The sequence below is a fragment of the Triticum aestivum genome, chromosome 3B (assembly GCF_018294505.1).
Source record: "Triticum aestivum cultivar Chinese Spring chromosome 3B, IWGSC CS RefSeq v2.1, whole genome shotgun sequence".
NCBI lineage: Eukaryota > Viridiplantae > Streptophyta > Magnoliopsida > Poales > Poaceae > Triticum > Triticum aestivum.
In genome coordinates, this window is record NC_057801.1 from 586,750,393 (window position 1) to 586,771,203 (window position 20,811).

Below are 20,811 nucleotides of genomic sequence, written 5' to 3' on the forward strand. Positions count from 1 at the left end.
TTTAAAGTAGAAAAGAACACAGAATTAAATAAAAATAAAGAACGAAATTTAATAAACAGTCCGCTAGGACATGGGCCAGTCCAAGGGGGTGGGCTTTGTCTTCTCCCAGTGCGCAGAGCGCATTATAGGTGGTCCTAGTGCAGGATTTACCCGTGTGAAACTTTTTTGTCACTTATAGGTGGCGTTGATGGGTAATATTTTATAGCTTTACAAGCAATTGCCTCTATTATTAGGTATAGATAAGATTTTCCTAGAAAAATTGAAACGTCACAGATGAAATTCTTTGTTGTAAATTGGAGGAGTAAATCCGTTCTGAGAGGGGTAGCAAATTGCGATACCAACCTGTGGTTGAATGGTTAGAATGACAGTGATATCTCTAGCCCACCAGGATTTGAATCCTAGTCAATTAATGTACCCATGGAGGAAACATCGAGAGGCTTCCGTGGGGGAGGGTTTTTCTCATGCGTTATCTCATTCCGAACGTGCCAGATCCTCCACATGGTCAGCACAATCATCCTCGTCGCCTCCTCCACTGGCTCGAAAACTTGATGAGCCACTTTGGCCCAACAATGCTCGCATTTTATTCTAATTTATTTGATTTCCGGCAATACATTTTTAGCGGGATGTGACGTTCTGTCGACTACGAGTGTGTGTTCGTAGAGGTTAGTACATGCATGTATATACGAGGGCTTACTTCTATACCGTGTTAAAGACAAAGAGGGGTAGCAAATTTTGGGAGCCATGAGTCATCTCAAAGCAGGACAATTTTTTATATTTTTTAGAAACCACAAAGCAGGACATGTGCCGACGTGCCGTGCCGAGGCGGCGAGCCGAGCCGAGCCGACCAGGCCGAGTGGACGGACGCCGTCCAATCTTTTTCGTTACCACCTTCCAGGCTCGCACAGCTGCTCCAATCCCGTCCCTCGAGTCCCCACCCGTCAGATCGGGAACGCCAATACGCGCAGCGCACCTATCCCCCACTACCACCGGCAACCGACGAAACCCGCACCCACTCCACCCCATCCTCCTCCTCTCCGGCAGCCCGACCGACGCCGCAGCCGGCGCATCGCCGCGATGGGCCGCAAGCTCGCGCTCCTGGTGGGCATCAACTACCCCGGCACCAAGGCCGAGCTCAAGGGATGCCACAACGACGTTGACCGCATGCACAAGTGCCTCGTCGACCGGTTCGGCTTCGACGAGGAGAACATCACCGTCCTCCTCGACCGCGGCTCCTCCGGGCCGCAGCCCACCGGCGCCAACATCCGCCACGCGTTGGCCAAGCTCGTCGGGGACGCGCGCCGTGGGGACTTCCTCTTCTTCCACTACAGCGGCCACGGCACGCGGCTGCCGGCCGAGACCGGGCAGGACGACGACACCGGGTACGACGAGTGCATCGTGCCCAGCGACATGAATCTCATAACAGGTGCGATCGGGGATAAGATCAGCATCCGCTCCCTCCCTGTTTATTTCTCTCCTTTTTGACTGAAAATGTAATCGAGAAACGGTAGGATTAGCTAAACAGTTATACAGCCTTAAGATGTGAAACCGATTTTGGAGGAGACATGTGAACGCAGATGTGATGTGGATCTGATCCAGGAATGGATCAAGCCCTATCCAAATACTGATGAATTGTCGGGCAGTTTACGGCTCATTTATTCATCTGTTTTGCGTTGCAGTAAGTTCAAGATGATCTTGGTAAAGTTTGAACTTAATATATGGCAAATGGTTGTACTAGGATAACTCGGAGCTGTAGTTCAACTGTCGAAACTATTGTGGATAGGAAGGGAATAGTAACTGGATGTAAAGATGCATATATGTGCTTACCATTTGCATAGTGTCGTTACTGTGCACATGTTTTGCACAGAATTCTGGTTGTAGTAATTCCCAAGATCTTGCAGCTTAGGGGCCGGTGTTCTTTCAGATTTGTTCTATTGTGGGCAAAAATGATAGTAATTAGCACTGACAGGATCTTATTTGAGCAATGCTTGGCCAATTGAGGAAAGGAATGTAGGCTCCCGGTGAGTGGAAGTTTCTTAGCAACTGTCTTAATAGAAAGATGAGAAGTGCTTAGGCCATATGCCAGTCTCTTGTTTCTGCATGTTTGTTCACTATGTTTTCTAGTAGCTAATAGGCTGTTATTTTCCATGTAACTGATGTTCATTTTCTGCAAATTTGCTAGAGCAAGCATTTTACCCCCTTGCACTCTAATTTTAAATACATTTCCGAACCATTCTGTCTCTAGTGAATGATTCTCAGCTGTCGAAATCCCTAACCTGTTATGATCTGCAGATCAAGATTTCAGAGATCTGGTGCAGAAGGTCCCGGATGGTTGCATATTTACCATCGTCTCCGACTCATGCCACAGTGGTGGCCTACTGGACAAGGCAAAGGAACAGATAGGCAATAGCACCAGGCAGAATCAGACCCAGTCTCGTGAACCCGAAGAAGAGCGATCTCATTCTGGCAGCGGGTTCCGGTCCTTCCTCAAAGAGACCGTTCGTGACGCGTTTGAGTCTCATAGCCGCCACGGAGGTGAGGACCAGGATGAGCAACCAACTGGGGATGGTCTCACTAAAAATCGCTCGCTGCCACTCTCAACACTTATTGAGATGCTCAAGGAGCAAACTGGGAAGGATGACATTGAGGAGGGCTCAATCCGGCTGACTCTGTTTAACGTCTTCGGGGACGATGCCAGCCCAAAGATCAAGAAGTTCATGAAAGTCATGCTTGATAAGTTCCATGAAGGTGGATCAGGTGAGCAGGGCGGTGTCATGGGCATGGTTGGTTCGCTAGCTCACCAGTTCCTGAAGGCTAAGCTTGAAGGCAACGAGGAAGAGACTTTCAAGCCAGCGATAGAACAAGATATGGGCAGTGCTGAAGAGGCGTATGCCGGGACTAAGTCATGGGCGCCTAACAACGGCATCCTCATCAGTGGGTGCCAAACCAGCCAGACATCAGCAGATGCAACCATACCGGGGGGTACGTCCTTTGGCGCGATGAGCAATGCAATCCAGGCCATTCTTGCGAGCGATGATGGGAAGATAACAAACAAGGATCTCGTTATGAAAGCACGCGCGGCACTGTCCAAGCAAGGATACACTCAGCAGCCTGGCCTCTACTGCAGTGATGAGCATGTTCATGTGGCTTTCATCTGCTGAAACATGGATTGATGTTGTGCTTTGTTTTCTTTCTGTGATGAGCTGTGCACGAGAGGTTTCAGTTTTCCCTTTGCTCCCCCCTGGTTTGCTGTGGTTATGTATTTATTATGTCAAAAACTGTGAGTTGAACTACGTCAGTACTGAAATAAGGAATTGCCATGTAAACTTTATACATAGTACACATATACTAGTTGCTTCTTTAGTTTCATCCAACTTCTCTAATACGCTGTCTTTCCAAACTCTTGGTGTTGTTATCCTGATGTAGTTTTTTTTTTTTAAAGTTCTCCCAGTAACGTAAGATTCGCAGAAACCTCCTGGCAAATTCGACGCATATTTGGCTAAAAAGAACAGGAATTCATCAACACACAAAGGGTATACAACACGGAGATCTTTGGTAGTGCATCTGAAATCAACCTCCAGCCATTTTATTTGATTATTAGGCAATAGAGTAAATACCATGAACATAACCATTTCAATCCAGTATTATACAAGCTAGACTTGAGAGCAACAGAGGGCTAGCTCTGCCACACCGTGGACACTGGATTACCGGCAGGAGATCGACGTAACCGCAGGCAGCGCGCGCCATGCTCCCTGCGGGAGGGCTAGGGCTTGGCTGCCGTGGAGTTGGCGGCATAGCAGCATTCGGCGATCCGAGGGCACGGACAGTTGTGCACGCCCACCTGCCTGCCCCGCACCGTCCATGGCGACACCACCATCGCCAAGAGGCACACCTGCACGACGAGGAAGACCACAAGGGCACGGAGGCTGCCGACCGACATCGCCTCCTGCTTTTCACCCTGCGATAGCAAGATCCTCCTATTTGTAGGGCGCAAGATGACGTGGTAGACGTCGATTGATCAAGGTCAATTCAGCCATTTAGGCAATTTAGTCGTATGCTAGCAAGCTAATAGCCGTTCCAAAAGAGAAATCTTTTAAGTAGGTGTAATTATTATCTCTCTTCGGTGCATAAGGATGTCCATAATGATGGTCATTCGTACAACAATACATACTTTAACGGACACGACTAGGCGGCGCCCGAGCGCCGGTTCGCAGGAGCGAGCGCTCTCCTGTAAAAGGAAGGGGTACCCACACTGGTTTGAGCAGACTTTCCTTAAAAAAAAGCACTTGGTCTAGTTGATCGCATCAAAATGTGAGCAGACTTTTCTTAAAAGAAACAAAAGCACTTGGTCTACTTGATCGCATCAAAATGGAAGGTGTCTGGTCTCATCCCCACGCTAGCATTAGTTGACAGTTTCAAAAACTTTAAAAAGCCATAACTTTTGATTCGAGCATCGGAATTTATAAGTTGGCTACTATGGCTATCAACTTCACCAAATTCACCTCTACGATGCATATACTCGGAAGCATAGTGTTAGGATAGAGTCGAACTTGTGCCACACAGGATGTTAAATTCATCCCTTGCTAAAGGGTGTCACTGGGTAATCACACTACCTCGCCGAGGCCGATCACTAACACTCGATTACAGACAAGATCTGCCCCTGAGTGGTGCAGCTTGTGCCACCCAGAATTAGCCATACTAGATAGTCGACGAACTTTTTTTAGAGAAACTTTGGGTGTTATGTGTGACATCCACAATTCAATCGTACACTAATCATACACGCAAATGTGTAGATCAAGATCAGGGACTCACGTGAAGATATCACAACATAACTCTACACAAAAATTAAAATAATACAAACTTTATATTACAAGCCAGGGGCCTCGAGGGCTCGAATACAAACGAGTCAGCGGAAGCAATCATATCTGAGTACAGACATAAGTGAAACAAGTTTGCCTTAAGAAGGCTAGCACAAAAGTATCAACGATCGAAAAGGCAAGACCTCCTGCCTGGGAGCCTCCTAACTACTTCTGGTCGTCGCCGTCCGTCACGTAGTAGTAGGCACCCTCGGGGTAGTAGTAGTCGTCGGCGGTGGCGTCTGGATCATGGGCTCCACCATCTGGTTGCAGCTTCCGAGAAGAATGGAAAGAGGTGGAAAAAGGGGAGCAAAGCAACCGTGAGTACTCATCCAAAGTACTTGCAAGCAAGGATCTACACTACATATGCATCAGTATCAATGAAATGGGTAGTATCTGTGGACTGAACTACAGACTGCCAGAAGAGAAGGGGATAACCTAGCCTATCAAAGACTAGCATCTTCAAGCAGCTCTAAGCATCTTGCAACAATCAGAAGAGTATAGAATAGCAGTTTATATTTAACAAACCTGTTGTAGAAATAACGCCCAGAGATCCTTCCCCGACTCCCCCCGGGAAAGCAATCTCAGAGCCACATATCCGTTACATGCCTCAGCATTCAGTATCCAGTTCTAGTTGTGTCGATCGAGATAGAACTCCGAGCGTCCGTTACCGTGGATCCGGCTATTCGAATAGATAATACTTCCCTGCAGGGGTGCACCAACTTACCCAACACGCTCGATCAACTCCGACCGGACACATCATCAGGTCATGACCACCCTCGGCCGATATACCAAGTTGGTATCAGAGCCGACTGCCTGTAGGTAGCCCCCTTTCCAACTCCTTGGCCGAAGTTGAGTCTAGTCACTACAAAACTTTTACTAACATGGTTGTGTGTCTTATGGGCCCACGTCGCCATTGGGTGGTATTAGGATCTTTTACTCCCCGTCTATACTCTGGGACTCTGATCTCTCTTCAATTCGGGTTAAACAAATTTACTAACTCTAACATTAGGATCCCGTGACCACATTCACCCCAAAGTTGGATAAGCCATAGTTATTCCTTAGAATAGTATCTTGAATAGTACACACACTGTCTTGTTGACTCCTATGTGGTATCCATCGTACCTCTTTCATTATGCATGTTTCATCATGAACGATCCTTTGTCTTTACAAATGCTCGATGTTGAACTACCCCTGTTACATGTTAGCAGGATGGTTAGACCCGCTGGTCGTGGCCGTGGTGCCCACGATCCACCACCACCCGAATTCTTGGCCAGAATGATACTACAGTTTGAGCTGAACCGCCAGTTCATGGAAGGAATGATGTCTCAGTTCCCTCGTCCGAATATGAATCAACAGCCAGCCCCAGTAACTCTACAGGACTACATGCGCCTCAACCCGACCATCTACCGCATCTCAACTTAGCCCCTTGATGCTGATGACTGGATCCACGACAACACATATGAAATGGAGTCTGCTAGTGTTTCCCCTGCCAGCTATGTCACCTTTACATCCTTCTTCCTCAAGGGCCCCGCTGCTCAATGGTACCCTACCTACCAGAACGGTCATCACTTGGCCTGATTTCCAAGCTGCCTTTCGTGCCTGCTTCATTCCTCAGGGAATCATGGACAGGAAGAAGCACGAGTTCCGTAACCTCACCCAAGGCAACAAGACAGTTGATGCCTATCAGCAGGAATTTCTGGACTTGTCACGTTATGCTGAAGAAGACTTTACAACTGATGCTCGCAAACAGGAAAAGTTTCGTGATGGACTTCACCCTGATATCAAGCTAGCACTGCTTGTTCATGACTTTGCCGACTTCGCCACCTTAGTGAACAAGGCCATTCAGGTTGAGACTTTGTCTGCAGGAACATCAGGGATCTCTCAGACGCAGCCGTGACGCTGGCTCATCTTCGGGCCCGTCAGCGCAGAAGCGTCGGATATGGATTCCCCATAGCATTTATCGTCCAACTACACCAGCACCAAGACAGTCCTATACTGCACCTCGTCTGCCTTCTCCACCGTCGAGGCAGCCTCTTCGGACTACACCACCCCGAGCTCCTGCTTCCAACCCCAATGATGATTTGTGCTTCAAGTGTGGCCTTCCAGGTCATCGTTCCAGGAACTTCCCTCGGAATTAGAATCAGCTGGCTCTGCCTTCTAATGCCCGTGGAAACAACCAGCCCCGCAACAACAATGCCAGACCTTATGGTCATGGTCAGGCTAACACGTTGATCTGAATGAAGCTCAAGACCAGCCTGCTACTGTGATGGGTACTCTTCCCGTTAATTCAGTGCTGACTTCTGTTTTATTTGATTCAGGAGCATCACATTCATTCATGTCGGAAAATTTTGCATACTCACAGGACATTCGATGCGAGCCCATGAGCAGTTTGATAGTGGTACGCACCACCGCGGGCCAGTGTCAGACCACCATGATTGGTCGTGATGTCCCCGTTGAAATTGAAGGGCTAGAATTCCATGTTTCTCCCATTATTCTGGAGTCTTCCAATATTGACCTCATTCTAGGAATGGAATGGTTGAAAGCACATACTGCCTCTATCGTTTGCGCCACCAAAGTCGTTCATCTCCTACATCCTTCCGATGAGATAGTAAGCTACCATGCTCAGGTTGTTCAAAACGCTGAAGCACGGGTTTATGCCTTGAATGCATTGAATGCAACACCTGGGAATTGAAAAGATTCCAGTCGTTCATGACTTCCTAAACATTTTTCCAAAAGAACTTTCAGGAATACCCCCTGCTCGGGTTGTTGAGTTTGTCATCGACTTGAAACCAGGCACCGTTCCTATCGCCAAATGACCCTACAAGATGTCACCTCATGAACTCCTTGAGCTTAAGGAGCAAATCGACAAATCTCTTTGCAGTGGTTTCATTCATCCAAGTTCCTCTGCTTTTGGAGCACCTTCTCTCTTTGTGAAGAAGAAGAATGGAACAAATCGTTTGGTCCAAGACTATCATCCTATCAACGAAGCGACTATTTAGAACAAGTATCTCCTTCCTCGGATCAATGATCTGTATGATCGAGTGGCTAGTTCCTCAGTATTGTCTAAACTCGACCTGAGCTTAGGTTATCACCGGATCTGTGTTCGTGAAGAGGGTATTCCCAAGACCGCATTCGTCACTCGTTATGGTTCTTACGAGTACACCGTTATGTCTTTCGGCTTGACCAATGCTCCAGCTACATTCTCTCGTCTGATGAACTATATATTCATGGAATACCTCGACAAGTTTGTCATGGTTTATCTGGATGATATCCTTGTTTATTCCAAGAACAAAGAAGAACATGTTGAACATCTTTGTCTTGTTCTGTTAAAACTTCGAAAGCATCAACTTTATGCCAAGTATTCGAAGTGCGAATTCTGGCTACCCGAAGTCACCTACCTTGGTCATGTAATCTCAAAGGATGGTATTGTCGTCAACCAAGAGCGAGTTCAAGCTATTCTTGACTGGACCCCTCGGAAGACTGTCAAGCAAGTCAGAAGCTTTCTCGAACTTGCTAGCTATTGCCGCAGTTTCATTGAGAACTTCTCCAAGATCGCCAAGCACCTGACTAATCTACTTCACAAGGGCGTTAAGTTCGATTGGACAGACAAATGTCAGGAAAATTTCCAGGCACTCAAGGACAAGCTGACTTCTACCCTAGTGTTTGCTCCCCCTGATTCTCGCAAGGACTTTGTCATCTATTGCAACGCTTCACGACAAGGATTAGGATGTATCCTAATGTAAGAGCACAGAGTGATTGCTTATGCCTCCCGTCAAGTGCATCCTCACAAAGAGAACTACCCAGTTCACAACCTTGAGCTTGCTTCGGTTATCTATGGCCTGAAGCTATGGCGACAATACCTTCTCGGTAATCATTGCGAGATCTTCACCGATCATCAGAGTCTGAAGTATCTGTTTACTTAGCCAGATATGAACCTCTGTCAACAGGGATGGATGGAAGCTATTGCTGACTACAACTGTGGTATATCTTATACATCTGGCAAGGCTAATGTAATGGCCGATGCCCTGAGCCGCAAGTCTTATTGCAATAACCACATGGTTCATAAAGCTCAACCCCGCCTTTATGAAGAACTTTGCAAGTTGAACCTTCAACTAGTTCCACAGGGTTCTCTGAAAAACCTTGACTTGGAACCAACTCTTCTGAAAGCAATTAAGTCTGCTCAAACCAAAGATGCTTGTGTTGATCTGATGAAAAAGGATATTACCTTAGAGAAATCCAGAGATTGTTCACTTGGTGAAGATGGAACCTTGTACTTCAGGAATCACATTGTGGTTCCCCGGTTCGAGCTTATGACAGAGAAGCTGATGAAAGAAGTGCATGACACCCCTCTCTCTATTCATTCCTGAAGTACCAAGATGTATCTAGACATCCGTCAGAAGTACTGGTGGTCTAAGATGAAGCAAGACATTGTTCGATATATTGAAGAATGTGACGTTTGTCATCGCATCAAAGCAGAACATCAGAAACCGGCTAGACTTCTACAACCTCTCCCTATTCCTGAATGGAAATGGGATAAGATTCAGATGGGCTTCATCACAGGCCTTCCCAAGTCTCAGAAAGGTAATGATGCTATCTTCGTCGTCATCGACCAATTCGCGAAGGTTGCTCACTTTTTGCCAGTCAAGGAGACTATCACTGCTAGTCAATTAGCAAACTTGTATATCTCCAGAATTGTGTCACTCCACGACATTCCAAAGGAGACCAGTTCAAACTGCGGCAGTATATTCACTTCGAAGTTCCGGTATAGTTTCCAAGAGGCAATGGGAACTCATATTACCTGGAGCACTGCTTATCATCCCCAATCCCAAGGCCAAGTCGAGCGAGTCAATCAAATTCTCGAAGACATGCTTCGGGCTTGTGTTATTTCTTCCGGCAAGAAGTGGGAAGAATCTATCCCTTATGTGGAGTTCTCTTATAACAACAACTATCAAGCCAGCTTGAAGAGGGCACCCTTCGAAGTGCTTTATGGATGTAAGTGCCGAACCCCTCTAAATTGGTCAGAAACTGGGGAACGGACACTCACTGGTCCGGACATTATTCAACAAGATGAAGAGCAGGTTCGCATTGTCCGGGATAATCTCAAGGCGGCCCAGTCCCGCCAGAAGAGCAACTATGACCAAAAACACTGGGGTTCAACTTATCAACCTGGTGAACAAGCTTATCTGCGTGTCACTCCTTTGAGAGGCACCCATCGGTTCAGAGTCTTGGGCAAGCTAGTTCCGTGCTACATTGGTCCCTTCCGCATTCTCGCCCGTTGTGGACTGGTGGCTTATCAACTGGAGTTGCCACCTTAGTTCTCTCATGTCCTTGATGTCTACCATGTGTCGCAACTTCGTCGATGCTTCAAGGATCAGGAACGTGAAGTGGATTTGGAACTGATTGAAGTGCAAGATGATCTCACTTATAAAGAGCATCTGACCCGCATTCTTGAAGAAGCTGAATGTCGAACATGCCAGAAGGTTACCAAGTTCCTCAAGGTGCAATGGTCAAATCATACTAAAGATGAAGCCACTTGGGAACGCGAGGATAACCTCCGTGCTGAATACCCCGATCTTTTCCCTTCTACCTCTTAATTCTCGGGATGAGAATTTCTTTTAGAGGAGGAGAGTTGTAACACCCCTGTGTAATGATGCTACAGTAACCCCTGGGATAATCATTTTGCTAAACAAGTGTTCGGTCATCATTGTCTCCTATCTCTTTCAAATTCCAGTTGAAGTCAATTTCAAATTTTGAGTGAAATTCAAAATTGCTCAAACATGAAAACTAAAATGTCCATCATGGGCCAAATAATCCATAACTAATATTGGTGGTGAACCAACATTTTTGCAAAATGTTTAAGTGGCCTAAACTACTTAAAATAGTGACCTAAGCGATAAATTAAATGCATTTTTAATTTATGAAAATTGCAAACTAATTCAAAAGCCTCACAATCTTTTTGTGGCACTGCACAATAATTCTTTGAAATTGTTTGGCCAGTGGCACAATTTTGCAAAGTCAATTGTGGCTAAAAGAAAAGTCAAAAGCTACTGGAAAAAGAAAAAAAAGAAAAAGAGAAGGAAAAGCAAAAGGGTGCGAGAGCTTCTAGCCTTCCATTGGGCCTCGGCCCATCCCAGCAGGCCGACCCACGCCCCCTCCCCGGTCGCTCTCCCCTCCCTCATGTTCCACCGACCATGTGCGCGCGCTGAGCGGGCCCCACCGCACCCGCTCGCCGGTGTCGAGGTGGATAAGGGCGACGCCTCAGGCTCCCCTTGTCCTAGACCCCCCTCATCCACTCCCATTGGACCTCCTCGTCCATTCTCCCCCTTCCTCCTCGCCTCTCCTCGTACAGATCCCCCGCCACTGAGCGCCATTGCCACCACGTCTTCATCATCTCCGCGGCCACCGTGCCTTCCACGCGGCTTTGCCGTGCTCGTCATCATCGCCATGGACTACCGCATCTTCTGGAGCCGCTGGAGGGAGCCGAGGAGCTATGCATCACCTGAACGCGTTGTCGTATTCCTCGGGTCCTCGGTGATCCCCTTCTTCCCCCGCAACATTCTACTACTCCTAATCTCCCAAGGGCCACCTTGCGTGCAGCACGGTGAGCTCCTCCGCCTCCTGCTCCTCCTTGTTAATCCCCTCACGCGATGTAGCTAGCTCGACATCTCGCCCGAGAGCTCACTGCCGCAGATCGCTTTGCTCCCATGGCCATGGCCTCTGTCATGCTCACCTAAGCGCGGCATTGAGCTCCTGGTGCTCCTAGGAGCCCAACGAGCCCGCGCCCGAGCCTCCCCGTGCATCCTAGCATAGTTTCCATCGACATCCCCGAACGCGCTGCCGCCAAAGCTCGTCACTGGCCGTGTTTCCAGCGACCATTTGGTCCAGCGCCACAGCAAAACGACGCGGAACACCTCGGCGGTTCAAACGGAAGTTACCACGCGAGAAACGGTGCATCGTGGAGCATTTCCGAGCATCACCGGCGAGCTCCACCGTGGATTTGGTCGCCGGGGTTATCTCCAGCGTCGGCGCTGACGTGGCACCACCTGGGTCGCTGGCAAGTGGGCCCTGGGGGGCCTGTTGACTAGGTTGACCCAGTCAACATGCTGACTGGCCAGCCCCGGCCACTAACATGTGGGCCCCCGTTTATAATTAGTATAATTAAACTATTTTAATTAAAATCTAATTAGTTTCAACTAAAAACTCACTGACATATGGGGCCCACACCCCTAATTAGTTTAATTAGATTAGTTAATCCTTTGTTAAAGCCACTGTCTAATACGTCCATTTTGCATCATGTTTCCTTACTGTTATTTATAAATTTTTATGCATAATAATGCCTTTTGGAGTAATTCTAATGCCTTTTCTCTCATAATTTGCAAGGTACACACCAAGAGGGAGAATTCTAGCAGCTGGAAATCTGGACCTGAAAAAGCTATGTTAGGCTACATATTCTGCACAACTCCAAACAAGTTGAACCTTCACACTGAATTTTTATGGAATATTTAAGAAATATTGGAGCAAATAACGACCAGAGGGGGCCCACCAGGTGGGCACAACCCACCTGGACGCGCCAGTGAGCCTAGATGCGCCCTGGTGGGTTGTGCCCTCCTCGGCCCACCTCCGGTGCCCATCTTCTGGTATATAAGTCATTTTGACCTAGAAAAATAAAGGGGGAGACTTTCGGGATGGAGCGCTGCCATCTCAAGGCGGAACTTGGGCAGGAGCACTTTTGCTCTCCAGTGGAGCGATTCTGCCGGGGGAACTTCCCTCCCGGAGGGGGAAATCATCATCATCATCATCACCAACAACTCTCCCATCTTGGGGAGGGCTATATTCATCAACATCTTCACAACACCAACTCCTCTCAAACCCTAGTTCATCTCTTGCGTTCAATCTTTGTATCAAAACTATAGATTGGTGCCCGTGGGTGACTAGTAGTGTTGATTACATCTTGTAGTTGATTACTATATGGTTTATTTGGTGGAAGATTATATGTTCAGATCCAATATGCTATTTAATACCCCTTTTATATTGAGCATGTTTATCATTTGTGAGTAGTTACTGTCGTTCTTGAGGTCACGGGAGAAATCATGTTGCAAGTAATCATGTGAACTTGATATGTGTTCGATATTTTGATGGTATGTATGTTGCCATTCTCTTAGTGGTGTCATGTGAACGTCGACTACATGACACTTCACCATATTTGGGCCTAAGGGAATGCATTGTGGAGTAGTTATTATATGGTGGGTTGCGAGAGTGACAGAAGCTTAAACCCCAGTTTATGTGCTATTCCGTAAGGGACCGATTGGATCCAAAAGTTTTATGCTATGGTTAGAATTTATTCTTAATACTTTTCTCGTAGTTGCGGATGCTTGCGAGAGGTTTAATCATAAGTAAGAGGTTTGTTCAAGTAATAACAACACCTAAGCACCGGTCCACCCACATATCAAATTATCAAAGTACCGAACACGAATTAAGCCAACATGATGAAAGTGACTAGATGAAATTCCCGTGTACCCTCAAGAACAGTTTGCTTATTATAAGAAACCATTTTGGCATGTCCTTTGTCTCAAACGGATTGGGCTACCTTGCTGTACTTTTGTTACTACTATTGTTACTTGCTCGTTATAAATTATCTTGCTACCAAACTACTCCTCTACTTACAAATTTAGCACTTGCAGACACTACCTTGCTGAAAACCACTTGTCATTTCCTTCTGCTCCTCGTTGGGTTCGACACTCTTACTTATCGAAAAGAGCTGAAATTGACCCCATACACTTTTGTGTCATCAAGGCTCTTTTCTGGCACCGTTGCCAGGGAGTGAAGCGCCTTTGGTAAGTGGAATTCGGTAAGGAAACATTTATATAGTGTGCTAAAATTTATTGTCACTTGTTACTATGGAAACAATACTTTGAGGGGTAATTTTGGGGTATCTTCACCTCGTCCAGAACCACAATTAGTTACCCTTCAACCTACTGCACCTATTGAAAATATTGAATAGGAAATCCCTTCTGGTATGATAGAACAACCGCTAGCTAGTCCTTATGCAGGAGATGGAACTGAACATCCTGATATGCACCTGATACATGTGAAACAAATTTGTGGATTGTTTAAGCTCGCAGGTTTACCCAAGAATGAAGTGATGAAAAAGGTTTTCCCTTTATCTTTGAAGAGAAAAGCATTGGCATGGTATAGGCTATGCGATGATATTGGATCATGGAATTGGAATTGTTTGAAATTGAAGTTCCATCAAAAAAATTATCCTATGCATCTAGTTCATCATGATCGGAATTATATATATAATTTTTGGCCTCGTGGAGGAGAAAGTATCGCTCTAGCTTGGGGGAGGCTTAAGTCGATGTTATATTCATGCCCCAATCATGAGCTCTCAAGAGAAATTATTATTCAGAATTTTTATGCTCGGCTCTCTCGTAATGATCAAACCATGCTCGATACTTCTTGTACTGGTTCTTTTATGAAGAAGACCATTGAATTCCGGTGGGATCTTTTGGAAAGAATTAAATGCAACTTTGAAGATTGGGAACTTGACGAAGGTAAGGAGTTGGATATAAAGCTTAAGTATGATTGTGTTAAATCTTTTATGGATACCGATGCTTTTCAAAAGTTTAGCACTAAATATGGACTTGACTCTGATATAGTAGCCTCCTTTGTGAATCATTTGCTACTCATGTTGAAATTCCTAAAGAGAAGTGTGTTAAATATCACCCACCTATTAAAGATGAAATTAAAGAACCAATACCAGTTAAAGAAGAAACTATACTTTATAATATTGATCTAGTTGTTCCTTCTCCTCATATTGAGAAACCACCTTTCCCTGTTAGGATAAAAGAATATGCTAAAGTTTCAACTGTGGTTAACAAAAGCTATGTTTGTGACGCCCCCGATTCAATCATACACTAATCATGCACGCAAATGTGTACGATCAAGATCAAGGACTCACGTGAAGATATCACAACACAACTCTAAAAGTAAAATAAGTCATACAAGCATCATATTACAAGCCAGGGGCCTCGAGGGCTCGAATACAAGTGCTCGAACATAAACGAGTCAGCGGAAGCAACAATATCTGAGTACAGACATAAGTTAAACAAGTTGCCGTAAGATGGCTAGCACAAACTGGGATACAGATCGAAAGAGGCGTAGGCCTCCTGCCTGGGATCCTCCTAAACTACTCCTGGTCGTCATCAGCGGCCTGCACATAGTAGTAGGCACCTCCAGTGTAGTAGGAGTCGTTATCGATGGTGGCGTCTGGATCCTAGGCTCCAACATCTGGTTGCGGCATCCGGGAAGAAGAGGAATAAGGGGGGGGGGAGATGGAGCAAAGCAACCGTGAGTACTCATCCAAAGTACTCGCAAGCAAGGATCTACACTACATATGCATGGGTGTATGTGTAAAGAGGCAATATCGATGGACTGAACTGCAGAATGCCAGAATAAGAGGGGAATAGCTAGTCCTATCGAAGACTACGTTTCTAGCAGCCTCCGTCTTGGAGCATGTAGAACAGAGTAGATTGAAGTCCTCCAAGTAGCATCGCATAGCATAATCCTACCCGGTGATCCTCCCCTTGTCGCCCTGTGGGAAAGCGATCACCGGGGTGTCTCTCGAACTTGTCTGGGTGTGTTTTATTAAGTATCCGGTTCTAGTTGTCATAAGGTCAAGGTACAACTCCGGGTCATCCTTTTACCGAGGGACACGGCTATTCGAATAGATAAACTTCCCTGCAGGGGTGCACCACATTTCCCAACAAGCTTGATCCCTTTGGCCGGACACACTTTCCTGGGTCATGCCCGGCCTCGGAAGATCAACACGTCGCAGCCCTACCTAGGCCTAATAGAGAGGTCAGCACGCTGGTCTAAATCCTATGCGTGTAGGGGTCTGGGTCCATCGCCCATTGCACACCTGCATGTTGCGTACGCGGTCGGTGAGCAGACCTAGCCTTCCTTATACAAGGGCAGGCGTTCCAGTCCAACACGGCACGCGCCGCTCAGTCGCTGACGTCAAGAAGGCTTCGGCTATTACCACGACGTCGAGTGCCCATAATTGTTCCCGCGTAGTTGGTTAGTGCGTATAGGCCAGTGGCTAGACTCAGATCAAATACCAAGATCTTGTTAAGCGTGTTATTGTGAAGTAACCGCGAACGCCGACCAAGGCCAGGCCCACCTCTCGCCTAGGTGGTCTCAACCTGTCCCGTCGCTCTGCCGCAAAGTAATAGTAGGGGGCCGTTGGGAACCCATGCCCACCTCTACCGGGATGGAGCCACCTGTCCTTTCAGCCCCCATATCCGAATCACTTGCGGGTACTCAACAAGCCGACCCGACTTTAGTCATCAACTGTATAGTATGTATATATGTATAGTATATACCTGTGATCACCTCCCGAGTGATCACGGGCCGATAGTATAGCAATCCAGACTGACAAGGATGTAGGGCCAATGATGATAAACTAGCATCCTATACTAAGCATTTAGGATTGCGAGTAAGGTATCAACGACTATAACAACAATGACAGGCTATGCAAAAGAATAGGAGTAACGGAATAGTAACATGCTACACTACTCTAATGCAAGCAGTAGAGAGAAGAATAGGTGATATCTGGTGATCAGGGGGGGGCTTGCCTGGTTGCTCTGGCAAGAAGGAGGGGTCATCAACTCCGTAGTCGAACTGGGGGTCACCGGCAGTCTCAGGGTCTACCGGAAAGAATTAATGAAGGGGGAACACAATAAATAACAGAGCAATCAAAGCATCACAAAGCGTAACATGGCAATATGCGGTGCTAGATGTGCCCTAACGCGGTAGTAGGTGATACCGACGAAGGAGGGAAACATCCGGGAAAGTATCGCCGGTGTTTCGTGTTTTCGGACAGATGAACCGGAGGTGAAATATTGCATGTTTGCTATGCTAGGAATATGTGGCTGACGAACGGGCTGCGTATTCGTATTTGTCTCGTCGTTCTGAGCAACTTTCATGTATAAAGTATTTTCATCCGAGCTACGGTTTATTTTATATTAATTTATAAAGATTTGATTTATTTCTAGAATTAATAGAATTAATTTAATTAGAAAAAGTAATTATGGCGTCAGCATGAGGTCGGCATGATGTCATCAGTTAACTGTCTGTTGGTGGGTCAACACACACATGGGTCCCATTCGTCATAGTCTCAGGTTAACTAAACAGTAGTTAGTTTTTATTAATTGAATAATTAGTTTTAATTATTTTATTAAACAGATTAATTAAGTTGATTAACTAATTTTTTTATATCTTTATTTTTCCTTAAAAAACAAGTTTCCAGGAGGGGCCACTGTTAGTGGCCCTAGGGCCAAACGGGGCGGTTCAGGCGTTGGTGCCCGACAGGGCGCCTGGGGGGGGGGGCGCTGGCGAGGCGCGAAGCGGCAGTCTAGCAGTGGTAGGGAAGCAGCAAGCAGCGCAGCAGGCGAAGACGGGGCATGCGTAGGGGCCAGCTGAGACGGTAGGGGGAGCCAGCCAGGTGCCGACCCAGTCGCAGCGCGGAGGCCGCGACCGTGAGCGCGTGCTTGTGCGGATAGCATGGCGCTGCGGTGGCGAAGCAGCACGAGGCCGGTGGCCATCGGGAACGGCACCAGGGCCACGGCGTGGACGACAGGCACGGTCGGATCCGGCGACGGGAGCAGAGGGGGAGAAGAGAGGGGCAATGCTCACGGGCGGTGCAGGGGATCGGTGGCGAGGCGCGATGAAGTGATTCGGGGATGAGGCAAGGACAAGCAGTCCGGCGAGGAGGAGGATGGGGATGACGTGGTCGAGGCAGAGAGGCTCCGGCGAGGTGGCTCCGGCAGGCGGCGTCGGACGGCGTCGAGGTCGTGCCCTGATCCAGTTCTGGATCGAGGAGAGGGGTGAGGACGGGGAGGCGGGCGACGGGGTCGAGGCAGCGATGGCGGGGTGGCGCCAGAGACGACGAACGACGTCGGGGAACACCGACGGCGAGGTATGCAGGGGGCACCGGGGTCGGAGCCTGGTCTGGATCGAGGGGGAGAGAGGGAGGAGAGGGGATTGTGCGGGGGGAGGGCGAGTGGTGGTCGTGGGCTAGGGTTTGCCCCGGGATGGAGTTAAGGAGGGGGGGCGTGGGGGTCAGCTGGGCCGGCCTGATTGGCCCAGAGGCCAGCTGGGCCGTGGCCTAGTGGGGGGATGCGTGTTTTTTGTTGTTGTTTTCTTTTCTTTTCTTTTTCTGTCTTCTTTTATTTACCAGTTTATTTTGTTTTATAAAATATAAAAGTTTTACATAAATTAGTATTAGTGATTATGCCACTGCCACCAATATTTTGGCACCTTAATAACATATTTAGTATTAGGTAGAAAGCATTTATATAATTGTACTAGCTATTGTTTATTTTAATGTAGTGAATTTAATTACTTTTAAAAAATGTTGACCTCTGCACCACCTTTATCTATGGATTATTTTCCACAAACCGAACATTTTAGTTTTAATGTTACATAACTTTTATTGTTTAAGTTGAATTTGAATTTTGAATCCAAGCGGGATCGAATCATCGTGAGATTAATAAGAACAATCATGTTGATGTGGCATCGTTAGCAGAGATTACTGTAGCTTAATTTTTCGGGTGTCACAATTCTCCTCCACTACAAGAAATCTCGTCCCAAGATTTAAGCGGTGGAGTAAGGGGGGGGGAGGGGAAGGTGCTGGTAGCGAAAAACCTAATGAGTCTTCTCGGTTTTGGCTGCCCTTTCGAAGAGGTTGATCCCTTTCGTTGATGTCTTCATTTCTGTGCTTCAAATCACCATGATCAAGTTGTCATCCTTTCTTCGGGATCTCCATCGTCCTACCAACGCGACCAAGGGGAAAAACTCTGGAAGAACACATCTCCACAAAGTTGGGCATCTGACGGTGAACTCAATGGAAAATACACGAGGTACCCCACGAGTTGTAATTCAGTGAATTCATTGAGTGCAATATACGATGGTACCAAAGTTCCAAACGGGTAGGCAATCATTCGATGACTAGACAGAAGCTGGAATGGGGGTTTAAACAACGAGAATAACATGTTGTTTGATTCCAAGATGAATAATGGTATAGAATTTAGCTCGTGAATCACATACGAAGCCAGGTGCAAAGGATACATTAGAATCCGGGTTGTAAAGAAGAGTCAGGTTTCGATCCAGTGGACCTATGGGTTATGGGCCCACCACGTGGGTTGAAAGTAGGAAGGGTGGTGACATCTTGCACAACCGCGACAGGGAGGCATGTCAGTGGATAGATTGTCAGCTATGTCAGCCACAATGTCGGTACCAAGGACGGGGAACGAAGAGAACCATTTTCATGCTCGTTGAACGAGGCGAACCAATTGGCAAAGTTCTCACCCATTGGTGGTTACCGAAATGTCATCAACAATAGTAACAGGGTCTTACCGACAGAGTGATACAACAAGGTGCTTACCTAAGCATGGAATTATCTCTGCTTAGTTAAGTTAGATTACAGGAAAGGTTAAACAAAAGAATGTAAAGGAAAACACGATTATCAGATTAAACAGAACAATGGAAAGGAAAATTGTGATTACACACAATTATTAGGAGTATATCCTTCCCATGGACAAGCAGAACATGGCATACAGGGTAGGAGAGCAAGCACCCAACCATTCAGATAAAGAGGCAAGGATTAATCAAGATGTTACCCATACAACGGTGTTGGATAACTGACCAAGAAACATTTAGCATCGCGCCTCCAATGTTCTTGTTGATGAGCAGGGTATCATAGTCATGCTTCGAGGTAGCAATGATATGGTGTTTCAATCAAGAGCCAGACTTTGGATACACAAATGATTCATCAGGAGCAACTTATAAAATAAGTCTTACAATTTCCTCCAGGAAGAATGGTTATCCTTGCAAAAGAAATTATAATGATAGGTCCTCCAGCCAGGGGGTGCTAGGCATGACATCATATTACCGGGTCATCAAAGGACCAATATCATAACTCCTGGAAAGTTGTCCCAACCATCATATCTGACCGAGATTCAGATCCGATTGGTGTCATGATACCTCAGACTCGGGATGTCCAAGAGGAAAAAGGGGCAACACAAATCAACGAAATGACATTGCAAGATTCTCGGGAAATGAACTATGGGAGCGGGTTCCTGAAACAATAGTTCATCATTAAACCAAGGAGGGGATGAGGAGGTGGCTGATGGGCTTAGCGATAATTCATCAAGAATTCCAAAAGGATGGATTCCCATAATAATGTGAACAAGAAGATGACACTTGTCAATTCAAATGATATAATGTTGTATGCTCGAGGAAAACATACCACATCAATCATTAGTTGAAAGGTGTGCCCAAAATATGACGTTAGGCAGCAAGATCAATGTTAGAGTGACGATTCAATAACCAACAGTCTAATAACAAATTTTCGATCGTTAACTTTAAACCAATAGGGTTACTAGGAGTACAAAACTCAAACAGGATCGTTAGCATATTGGTATCCTGGTTAAAAACAACACGGGGACCAAGGAAGAATGTTGATGGTGAGAAGTATCATCATACCAAGAATTTCTAAGAGGTGGAGCAATTCCCACAACAATCTTGACGGAAAGACAGTAATACTTCAAGGCAGAACACAAGAATAGCTGGAGAGCAAGTTGTATTCATAATGTGGACAAGTTCACGATGAAAGGAAGTCTAGGAGGGGTCGGATTAACTCACAAGGAGTCCTGTACAAGAGCCCTGAAGATGAAGGCTATGGTGCTTTAACCATGAAGACTTAGAGGCCCAGAGCCCGATGGCGGATTAGGGCCCATAGTGGTAAACCGCCATAGATGTGTAACTTGTGTTGTAAGTCAGGGAAAGAAGAAACTGAGCCGGACACTTGTATGAGCCGGCCTCGGGATTCTGTAGACCAGCGGGCGTCAACCTGTGTATATAAAGGGACGACACAGTGGCGGTTCAGGGACAA

General features: G+C 46.6%; 1 protein-coding gene across 1 annotated transcript; it reads left to right on the plus strand.

Annotated features, from left to right (window-relative positions):
• The first annotated feature begins 852 nt into the window (after positions 1 to 852).
• LOC100415872 (metacaspase-4) lies at positions 853 to 3,366 on the plus strand. The gene is made up of 2 exons (XM_044494557.1): positions 853 to 1,423; positions 2,290 to 3,366. Exons 1-2 carry the CDS (start codon positions 1,075 to 1,077, stop codon positions 3,156 to 3,158), a joined length of 1,218 nt encoding a protein of 405 aa, XP_044350492.1. The 5' UTR covers positions 853 to 1,074; the 3' UTR covers positions 3,159 to 3,366.
• The last annotated feature ends 17,445 nt before the right edge of the window (positions 3,367 to 20,811 follow it).

Coding starts and splice junctions, on each gene's coding strand:
- LOC100415872 (XM_044494557.1), top strand. CDS start 1,075: ATGGGCCGCAAGCTCGCGCTCCTGGTGGGCATCAACTACCCCGGCACC. Junction 1,424..2,289: donor CGACATGAATCTCATAACAG/GTGCGATCGGGG, acceptor TATGATCTGCAG/ATCAAGATTTCAGAGATCTG.